The 10,332-nt window shown below is 37.8% G+C and overlaps 1 protein-coding gene across 1 annotated transcript in view; it reads left to right on the forward strand.

The window, feature by feature from the left end:
- The window catches only part of MIB1 (mindbomb E3 ubiquitin protein ligase 1), a 157,222-nt gene that overhangs the window by 69,298 nt on the left and 77,592 nt on the right, over positions 1-10,332 (forward strand). Inside the window, exon 10 of the mRNA XM_006901063.1 lies at positions 4,586-4,693. Coding sequence (XP_006901125.1) covers positions 4,586-4,693 — 108 coding nt within the window. The remainder of the gene's footprint in view (positions 1-4,585; positions 4,694-10,332) is intronic.

Here is a 10,332-nt window from a genome sequence, read left to right on the forward strand (position 1 = left end):
TTTGGTCTTTTCTTCCTCTTCTGTCTTTGTAATGACCGTTTACACTCTTCCTGAATGATATCTTTGACATCCTCCCACAACTCATCTGGTCTTCGCTAGTAGTGTCTTATTTACAGTGAGCTCATTTGGTAAGATTGAGCGCAGTTATCACCAGTAATACTAACTCTTACTAGAGTTACCTTTTAACAAGTTTCTGTCTCACAAAGATTATGTGCAGAACATTTTTCTGCATCCCTAAAAATGCACTTTTGATTTTATTGTCCCCCTCACCTTGGAGAAACATTTTCCTCTGTTTGTCTAAGTGTCTCAGGATGATGAGGCACTCACTTGCTTTGCTTCATCCTCTGGGAGGCTATCAGGATCTCTCTTATGTTCCAGTCTGGACAGATTGCCATCTACACTCGATGCCCCTCATCCAAACCTTGTTTCTTTCTCTATTGGAATTATTTCTCTTTTAAATTATTTGATGATTTTATTCCTTCTGTTTTCTTTGATCCATGACAGTCACTTCAGTGTCCTTTATCTTTCCCTTCCTATTTGTTCTCCTTCCTCTTACTTTCTGCTTCATTCCTTAGTTTAGTCTTCTAGTCTTTTTAGATTTTTCACTTTTCCATCCTTTTTTTAAATTTTCAAGTCTTTTTAAAAAAAATGGTTTATCTTTTTTAAAGCATTATGTTTCTACCTTAACAAATAAAAAAAAAAAAAAGCATTATGTTTCTATGTAATGAATGTAATAACTCATTCCTAAGTATAGTAAGGGTAGTTTTGTTGTTATTATTTTAACTTTCTTATCACTGCTGAATGCTGAATTCTTGTTTTCTTAGGAGTTATGCTTTTATTTGTTGGGATCTCTGCTGTTAAGAGTTCATTCCTCAGATGTTTGGTGATCTTTGGCTCTTAAGTTATCTATAAGTTGTTGTATGTCAAGTCAGAACTGACTCATAGCTGATCCTTAAGCAGATATTTAGAGGCCTTAACTTGTACAGGAGGAGATTACCCATCTTTCTCCTGTGTGCATGTAGTTGCTGCATTTGAACTGAGTGTCCAAGGGTTGGTAGTGTAACTTTTTACCAACAGGTCAAGAATAGGAAGTAAAAATCAAGTTTGGAAGCTCTCATCTCTGTAAGTGGTTTTGTCAGTTGTGGACTTTACTGTAGGGTGAGCTGATGGGTTATTTTTATCAAGTTACTTTGTAAATTAGTAGATCTCTTCTCATGGCTGGCAAGACTCCCTAGAGAGGGGTCTTGATTCTTCTACATAGAAGTTTTAAACCTGGCTGCCAACCTCTAAAAATTGTTTAAGGGAGAGGGCTTGAGCTACTGCATTTAGCATGTAAGTATTTATATGAAACGCCTGTCTCTTAGTACTACACTCCATTCTTCACAATACCTGCTTCCTGCAGGCTGGAGAATTACCCTTATGAGAGCACAGAAACTTTCAGGTTTCTGTTAGGTTGAGGGCACATCATACTAAAGTGTGTAGTGTAGAGTTAGAGGAATCCAGAAATGTAAATGTTTTTAAAATAACTTTCAACCAAGCCTTTCTTTTTAAGTACTCACTACCACATTTACCTTAATTACTAGAAGTTACCTTTTCTGAGGTAGTTCATTGGCCTAAGGGTTACTACAGGTCTGCTTGTTTATCTGCTTTTCATCTTTGAGTGTATATGAATGTGTATATATAATTGTGTGAGTATGTCTCTGTGTGTATGTCTATTTTATTTCTAGTTCTTATTGTCCTTGTGAGTTGATGTTTAAAAGGAAAAGAGCTTTACTGTTTTGGAAAGGTTTCAGCAAACATGTTTTAAACCTAGAATTTTTAATTTATTATTTTGCTTTGTTTTTATTTTCCCTTCTCATTTTTAAACTGTGTAATCTGAGGGAATGTTGACAGAGTAGATTAATTTTCCATTCAACTTTTCTTACCCATTTTGGATTTTGAAATTGATTACAATTCTCACATCATAACCATATTCTTCCCACTTCTCTGTGATTTTCCCCCCTTTAATCCTTTTATCCTTTCCACTTCTGCCTTTTGAGCTTCATGCCTAGTCAAATGCAGCCTTCTTGGTGTTACATAGCTGATGTTAGAGATACATAATACATGCTTTACAAAAATTCTTACTGAATAGTATTTTGTTTTTAATCTATACCCATCTTCAGCGCTTTATTGTAGTTCTCTGATTTTCCATGGTCGTATGTATATGCAAGTTCAGACTGAAGCTAAAGAAAATGGAAATAGGCCTATGAGAACCAAAATATGACCTTGAGTTTATCCCTCCTGAAATTAACAAACAAACTAACAAAAACCATCTCAAGAATATGTTTGATGCAAGTGAACACTAAGGACTGAAGACAAGGTAAGTTGTGGGATGACATAAAGAGTCTCATCCACAAAGAAAAGAAAAGGTCTGCAAAAAGATGGGCAAGAAAGCAAAGACCAATTGACTATCAGAATCTAACTCTGAAGCTTGCAGTTGAATTTAGAGAAGCTCAGGTGGCCAGAGTTGTGTCCATTGTGTTAGGTTGTATCCTTCCCCCATTCTCATTCAGTCTATACGCTGAGCAAATAATTTGAGAAGCTGAATTCTAGGAAGAAGAATGTGGCATCAGGATTGGCGGAAAACTCATCAACAACCTATGTTATGCAGATAACACAACCTTGCTTCCTGAAAGTGAGTGAAGCACTTACCGCAGAAGGTTAAAGAATGCAGCCTTCAATATGAATTACATCTCAACATCAAGAAAACAAAAATTTTCACCACTGGACTGATAAGCAACATCATGATAGATGGAGAAAAGATTAAAACTATCAATGACTTCATCTCACTTGGATCCACAGTCAACACCCTTGATACCAGCATTCAGGAGATTAGGAGATGTATTACACTAAAAAAATCTACTGTCAGGGACCTCTCCAGATTATTGAGGAGCAGTGATGTCAGGTTGAGGACTAAGGTGTATCTGTTTCAGGCCATGAACTGTTCAATCACTTGCTATGTTGTTGAGAGCTAGACAGAAGTATAGCAGAATAATTAATGCCTTTGAGCTGTAAAGAAGTGTATTGAATATCCCATAGACTGCCAAAAGGACAAGCAGATAATTTCTTGGAGAAAATGCAGCCAGGGTGCTTTTTGGAGACAAAGGTGATAAAGCTTTGTCTCACATACTTTGAGCATTTGCCAGGAGAAACTATCCTTGGAGAGAGACATCATGCTTGGAAAGGTGGAGGGACAGTGAAAGAGAGGAAGACCCTCAACCAGGTGGAGTGACTGCAGCAGTGGGCTTGATATGTCAGATTGGGAAGATGGCATGGGATTGGACAGATTTCAGATCTCTTGTTCCTTGGGTCATTGTGAGTTGTACTCCACTCAGTGTCACCTGACAAAAACAACAAAGCAAGATATGATCAAATAAGAGCTGAACAGAAGATTTCAAATGGTTAAATAGTGAACAGAATGGAGCATCCAAGTAAGATGTAAGGAATACACAGATACACTGTATCAGAATGAATTAGTCAACACTCAACCAAGTACAACTTGGTTGACTTTACATTTTGGTGATTGGTGAGTGGATCCTTCTCCAAATGACATCAGGAGAAGAAATCTCTTCATTTCTGTCTAAGGACTAAATGCATGATGGAAGTGAACCTTGAGTGGGCTTCTTCCCTGTGCCTCTGGTGGGGTTTTGGTTTGAACACTGACTTTATATGGATTTCTTCTACTTTTTTAGGTTTGACTGCTTTTTCCTGCAAAGTCAACTAACATATCTCTATCTTTTTATAAAATGTATTGTATTTTCTTATTTTAGGACGTTAACGCCTGCTTCCTCTTTGTCTTTATAGCCTTTTACAGTTTAAGTTATTTTATTATCATTTAACGGTCATCTTTAGAATAATAGGTTATATATCTGTGGTCACTTGTCCCTTTTTAGCCATGTAATGTCTTTTTATGAGTGGAAATGTTAAGGAAGTGCATTAAGGCCTGTTACACCCATGGGTAATTTATGCATGTATACTATTTCTGAAGTGAAGGAATGGTTAGCAGTTACTCTTTTACAGTATAGTTTTAGTTAGTTCTGTATGACTTTCATACTCATTTATATATTCTATGTGATAGTTGGCAATAATTGGTAGTCAGTTTATTGGTTGGAATTTATACTGCAGTGGCCATGGGCCATGTTGTTCTAAAAGATTTCCATTCACTCAGTTGCTTTGTTTTTTGAAATAATGGACTCAGATTTAAGAATAATAAATAGAACTAAATATACTAAAGTAACTTAATTCTCCTCCATCCATAGTTCGTTTGTTCCTTTCTCCATCTGTTCTTTGAACTTCGCAGATTGCCCATCCATTCTTTCATGGTACTTCAAACAGCTGAACATTTATTAAAAAAGCATGCTTCTCTTTTCAAAATTAGGGGAAAGTATTTCCAGTTAGCTGTAATGAGATCCATGGAATAGTAACCTAAATTATTCTTAAACAGTCATATAGTGTGCTGGACTTAAATCTGTACTAAATGTATATATTGACTTTACAATGTATGCATGTGTTACAGACATGTTCATTTTGCTTTAAAAAAATTTAGGTAAATGGACAGTGTGCTGGCCACACAGCCATGCAAGCTGCTAGTCAGAACGGACATGTTGACATTTTGAAGTTACTGTTGAAGCAAAATGTGGATGTAGAAGCGGAGGTAAGAGTGAATTAAAAAAAAAGATCTAGAAATGTATGTTTCTCCTTTGTGACATGAATTTTGTTCATTTTTGAAATTGAATTTTTGCTTAAGACTTTTACTGATGTGTGATTGAAAAGTAACCTCTGACAGAATATAACTTCACACATGCCTTGCTTTTCAGTGCTCAGTAGTTTTAGGCACATTGTACCTGAGGGCTGGAGTGGAGTTTCCTGCTCAGTGATTGGACCACCTTTCTTGGGGAGCCCCACTCCATTTACCCTAAAACTTACTGAGGAAGCTGAGGGAGGAGGATGAGATGAGGAGTTTCTGAGCACTGTGAAACTCAGAGGATTGACTCTTTTATTTCCTGTCCAGGGAGTTTGTTGATTTCTTGGTCTTAATGTGAATCTTAACAGAATAAATGTTTATCACTATATGAATGTTTGTATTCTTAGAAACTGGAAAGAAGTATTTCTTAGGACTATTACAGATATTCTGATGACTTACTGGTTAAGAAGATGTGCTGTCAACCCAAAAGCAGGTGCTTTGAATCCATCACTGTGTTGCCGGGGAAGCATGGGCAGTCTCCTTCTATGTGATCCATAGGCTCAGAAAACCCACTCAGCTGTAAGTCTGTTCTGACTTGACAGCAGTGAGGGTTTATTATTAGTTTCACTTGGAAATGTGTATGTGTGATATGGAGGATGACATACTTTATCTGAATTGTTACATTTGTTTAGGTGCCATTGAGTTACCTGCGACGCGACTCATAGTCACTCTGTGCTATAGCTCTGAACCCTGCCCTATCTTGAGCCGGTCTCACTGACGTTGACACATTAATTCCACTGCCCCAGTTACCATGTCTGTCTACCTCATTCGGGGTCTTCCTCTCCTGCATTATCCCTCCACCCTTCCAAGCATGTCCTTCTCCAAGGCCTGATCCCTCCTGGCCACATGGCCAAAAAGTATGTAAACCCTCCAGAAGAAAATTTTTCTTTCTCTCATGGAGCAGCTGGTGGATTTGAACCACATTGCTTTGGTTTGGCACTGAAACTCCTTATGGGTAGGCCACCAGAATTCTCGTCCTTCCCCACCACTAGCTGTATAATTTGAGCTGTTCTATAGCCATTAAAGGGTCTATGAATTTTTGCGGATGAATGAATCAGTTTTTATGTTACAGTACCTAGAAAGAATTTGAATTTTAAGTTAGTGTATCAGAACTGTGTAATGATTGTTAAGGGCTTCAAGTTGTGAATTTAAGAATCCAGTATGTGTTGTTAAATTTTTCTGGTACTGAGAGATTGATACTAAGCTTAGTACTTATAAATGGAAGAGAATTAGCTTTTTTAAATTATTGTTTTAGTTTGATTTGGGGGAAATGTAGTGAAATTCCCAGAGTTAGATAGCCTATGTTTTACTTAATGAATTAAAAGATATTACAGCAACAGCTACAAAGGGAAAAAAACCCCAGAAACAAAGCACATGACAATAACAACAAAAATTCTCATTAAAGCTTTAAGGCAGAGGATGAAAAGAAATTTCATTTTGCCTAAATACACTTTTTTGATATGCAGTTTAATGTCTAAACCAACCAGAATGGGTTTGATGTATTTGTAGGTCTAGAATTGTGTGTGGGTTTTTTTTGTTGTCATTGTTCACATGAACAGCAATACAGAATGGGAATGTGTCAGGGGAGATCGAAAAAACTTTAACACTGATTTTCAGGACTAGATTTCTTTTTTACCTCATTAATTACTCTCAGATACAAAGCAGATGGGTTATTTAATACCAAAAACGTAATAAGGTTGGAGTTGGGGGTAAAGTTTGTTAGACTGTGTGTTATCTTTCAGTTTGAAAACTGTGTTACTAAAGCCAGGTGATTCATGTGGACTTCTAGCCTAGCTTATTATTTAGATTTCCAGTCTATACCCTTTGACATTTCAAGACCACTGTAGGCCAGTATAATTTGTATTCACTGTATAAAAAAAAGGGAATATTTACACCTCAGGTTAACATTCCTTTTCCCAATTAGCAAAGGAAAAGCTACATTTTAAAAATTGTCAAGGAGCTCTGGTGGCCTAGTGGCAAAAATCTGCACTGCAGTACCAGAGGCGAGTGGTTCAAATCCACCAGATGCTCTGCTGGAGGAGGGGCAATCTCCTCCTGTACCAGTCAGATCTGATTTGACAGTACACGCACAAAACACACACACACACACACACACACACACACACACACACTCACTCACTCACTCTCTCTCTCTCTCTCTCACTCTCAATGTTGAATTCTAAAAAATTGTCATCTTTTTTCTAGGATATTAGAATTAGCATTGTCTGTTGAATAGAAAGGTAGTTAGTTCAAAATAATGAATTCTCACTTGGGAAATTTTTATCTCTTTCTGGATATTTGGAAATGTCTAGGATTTGTAGGCAAGGATGGTGAAACTCTGTCTCACATACTTCGGGCATGTTGTCAAGAGGGACCAGTCCTTGGAGAAGGACCTTATGCTTGGAAAGGTGGAGAGAAAATGCAGGAGAGAAGGACCATTGATGAGAAGGATTTATGCAGCAATGGAGTCTAGTGTGTTTGGAGATGATGAGGTTGTTCAAGATAGGGCAGAGTTCAGAACCGTTGTTCTTAGAATTGCTACGAGTTGTAATCAATTCAATGGCACGTTAACATCAAACAAAATATGTTTGTGAAGGTTGGGCAATGAATAATGAAGATTGAAGAAGAACTAATGCCTTTGAATTTGTGTTGCTAAAGAGTAGTGAATAAATATTTCATGGACTTTCAAAAGTACAAACCACAAACAGATTTTGGAAGCAGTCCAGCCAGGGTTCTCCTTAGAAGCAAGGATGGTAACAGTTTGTCTCACATATATTTTTGGGCATGTTCTCTGGAGGGACTTGTTTCTGGTATTATTATGTGCTGTCAAGTTAGAGCTGACGCATAGCTGGCCCTCCAGCAAGTTTTCAGAGGCTATAAGTCACACAGGAGGAGATTGCCTGTCTTTCTCCTGTGGAGCAGCTAGTAGATTCAAACTGCATGTCTTTGGGTTGACAGCTGTTCCCAGAGCTTCACTAGTCCCACCAGAAGGGACTAGTCTTTGTAAAAGGACATCATGTTTGCAAAAGTGGAGGGTCAGTTAATGAGAGGAAGACCTTGGATGGAGATGGATTGCCACAGTGACTGCAACACTGGGTTTTAGCACAGTCTGGGAGAATGGTGTGTGATCAGGCAAAGTTTCGATCTATTGTACACAGAGTCAGTATGAGTCATAGCCATCTCGACAGCACCTAACAATAAATCTGAACTATATTATTGAAATATAATTAGGCATATTCATTTATAGATGTCTACATGTAGCTTTCCTGCTTTCTTTTCATAACTAACTACAAAGTTGAATACTTGCACAGCTGTAATAGAGACAGTTGTTGTTGTTGTTAGGTACCATTGAAGTGAGCATGACTCAGCAACACTGTGAACAAAAATCTAAAACCTGTTCTATCCTGCACCATCCTCACACTTGCTGACACACAAGAGATCATTGCAGCAGTCTCTGTATCAGTCCACCTGTTTGAAGGTCTGCCTCTTCTTTGCCGACCTCTGCCCTTCCCAACATCACATCCTTCTCCAAGGAGTAGCCTCTCCTAGCAGCATGCCCAAAATATGTGAGGAGAAGCTTTATTATTCTTGCCTCCAAAGAGCACTCCTGTTGCACCCTCTCCAAGACTTAGCTGTTCGTTCTCTTGGCCGTCCATGGGATGTTCAGTGCTCTTCTCCAACACCACAGCTTAAAGGCTTCAATTCTTTTTCTGTTATCCTTATTCATTGGAAAGGCTATGGCCTGAATCAGATACACCTTAGTTTTCACTTAGGATATCACTACTCCTCAGTAATTTGGAAAGGTCCCTAATTGCAAATAGAGACAGTATAGCCTGCAAAATCTGAAATACTTTCTGACCTTTCACAGAAAGGTTGCACTGCCAATTCAGAGGCTCACAGTTCATTTCGTTCAGTTACTCTGGGGAGAAAGATGGACAGTCTCCTCCTGTGTGATTTACAGCCTCTGAAAACTATGGAGAGTCAGCTGTGAGGCACTTCTGTCTCAAAAGCACATAACAACAACATATGCAATAAATACAATGGAATACTTCTTAGCCAGTAGGATAAATGAAGTTTTGGTTAGTTTTTCTTGTATGTCTTTCTTATGGAGGAATCGGAGAACTAATTTGGAAAGTTGGTTGTATCTATGTATGACCTAATCAGTGCAGTAGGATTATATTTTATTTCCTTGTTATACACCAATTTTTATGTATATTTATTGATATGCTGTTACTGTGTCCTTGAGTTGGAACTGACTGGCTAACTGACGTTCCAGTGCATTTTTTTAGAAGCTGTATATTCAGAAAGGAGGAGATTGGCCATCTTTATTCCTTGGAGTAGGGCATCTTTCTCCCTGGGAGTGACAGTTGGATTTGAACTACTGACTTTGCATTAACACCTGAGAACATAGCCATCGACTGCTAGGACTCCTTAGAAAAGACAAAATGCTCCAAATGCTTCCCGAGTTGATTCTGACTCTTGGTGACCCCTGATTGCATCTCCTTGTGGGAAATCTTCACAGGAGGACACTGTACGTCTTTTTCCTACAGAGTCACTGAACTGAGGATTCTCACCTTTCAGTTGATGGCCTAACAAAATTAGGCTCCTAGATTAAAAATAATATCCTGTTGTGATAGCCTTCATTTACATCAGGCAAAGTAATAAAAGTTCTTTTTGGAGCAATATGTATATTCTCTCTGATTTATGATACAATGCAGGCATGCTTTTTGTTCGATAAGACATTTTTTAAAAATTAGAAGTATTCTAAAAATTTAATCAATAGAGATTTCCTTTCATCTTTTCAGAAACATACCTATTACAGAAGGTTTAGTAGAACTGCTGGAAGTCCTCTGAAATAGTTTTGGAGTTGTGGAGAACAAAATGTTGTTGACCCATGCCGTATTTTATATTTTAGGCAATTACTGAATTTCTTTTTTTCTTTTCTTGAATATATACAGAAAAGTATACTTACAGCCTGGAAGTAATTAATGTTAACATGTTGATAAGTAGTGTTTTATTTAATTTCTAATTGAGATGATAGTATTTGACATCATTTTCATTTTATCCCTTTACTAATTTTAGAGTATGTCATTAAGAAGTCTGAATTTGTTCAAATGTTGGTAAGTTGTTGTTAGGTGCCATTGAGTTGGGAGAACTTTGACCCTGTGTACAGCAGAACCAATCTTGTGGCCCTGTGCCTTCCTCACAAGCATTTCTGTCCTGGAGCCTCTGCTGGAGCCACCGATCCAGTCCATTTTACTGAAAGACTTCCAGTTTTTACTGCCCTTTTACTTTATCAAACTGGTTTTCTCCAGGGACTGGTCCCTCCGTTAATATCCCTGAAGTATATGAGGCAAAGTCTCACTGTTCTCGCTTCTGAGGAGTGTTTTGGCTGCACTTGCTCCAAGGCGGGCTGTTTGTTCTAGTACCAGTCATGGCGTATTCAAGATTCTCACCAGCACCATAATTTTTTTTTTCTATAATTATATTTTATTAATTTTCATAAACATTTACAGAGATTTTGGGCTTCCACTCATTCATTGTTGCAC

This window comes from Elephantulus edwardii, unplaced genomic scaffold (genome assembly GCF_000299155.1).
Source record: "Elephantulus edwardii isolate Elephantulus edwardi_28Jun2011 unplaced genomic scaffold, EleEdw1.0 scaffold00307, whole genome shotgun sequence".
Lineage (NCBI taxonomy): Eukaryota > Metazoa > Chordata > Mammalia > Macroscelidea > Macroscelididae > Elephantulus > Elephantulus edwardii.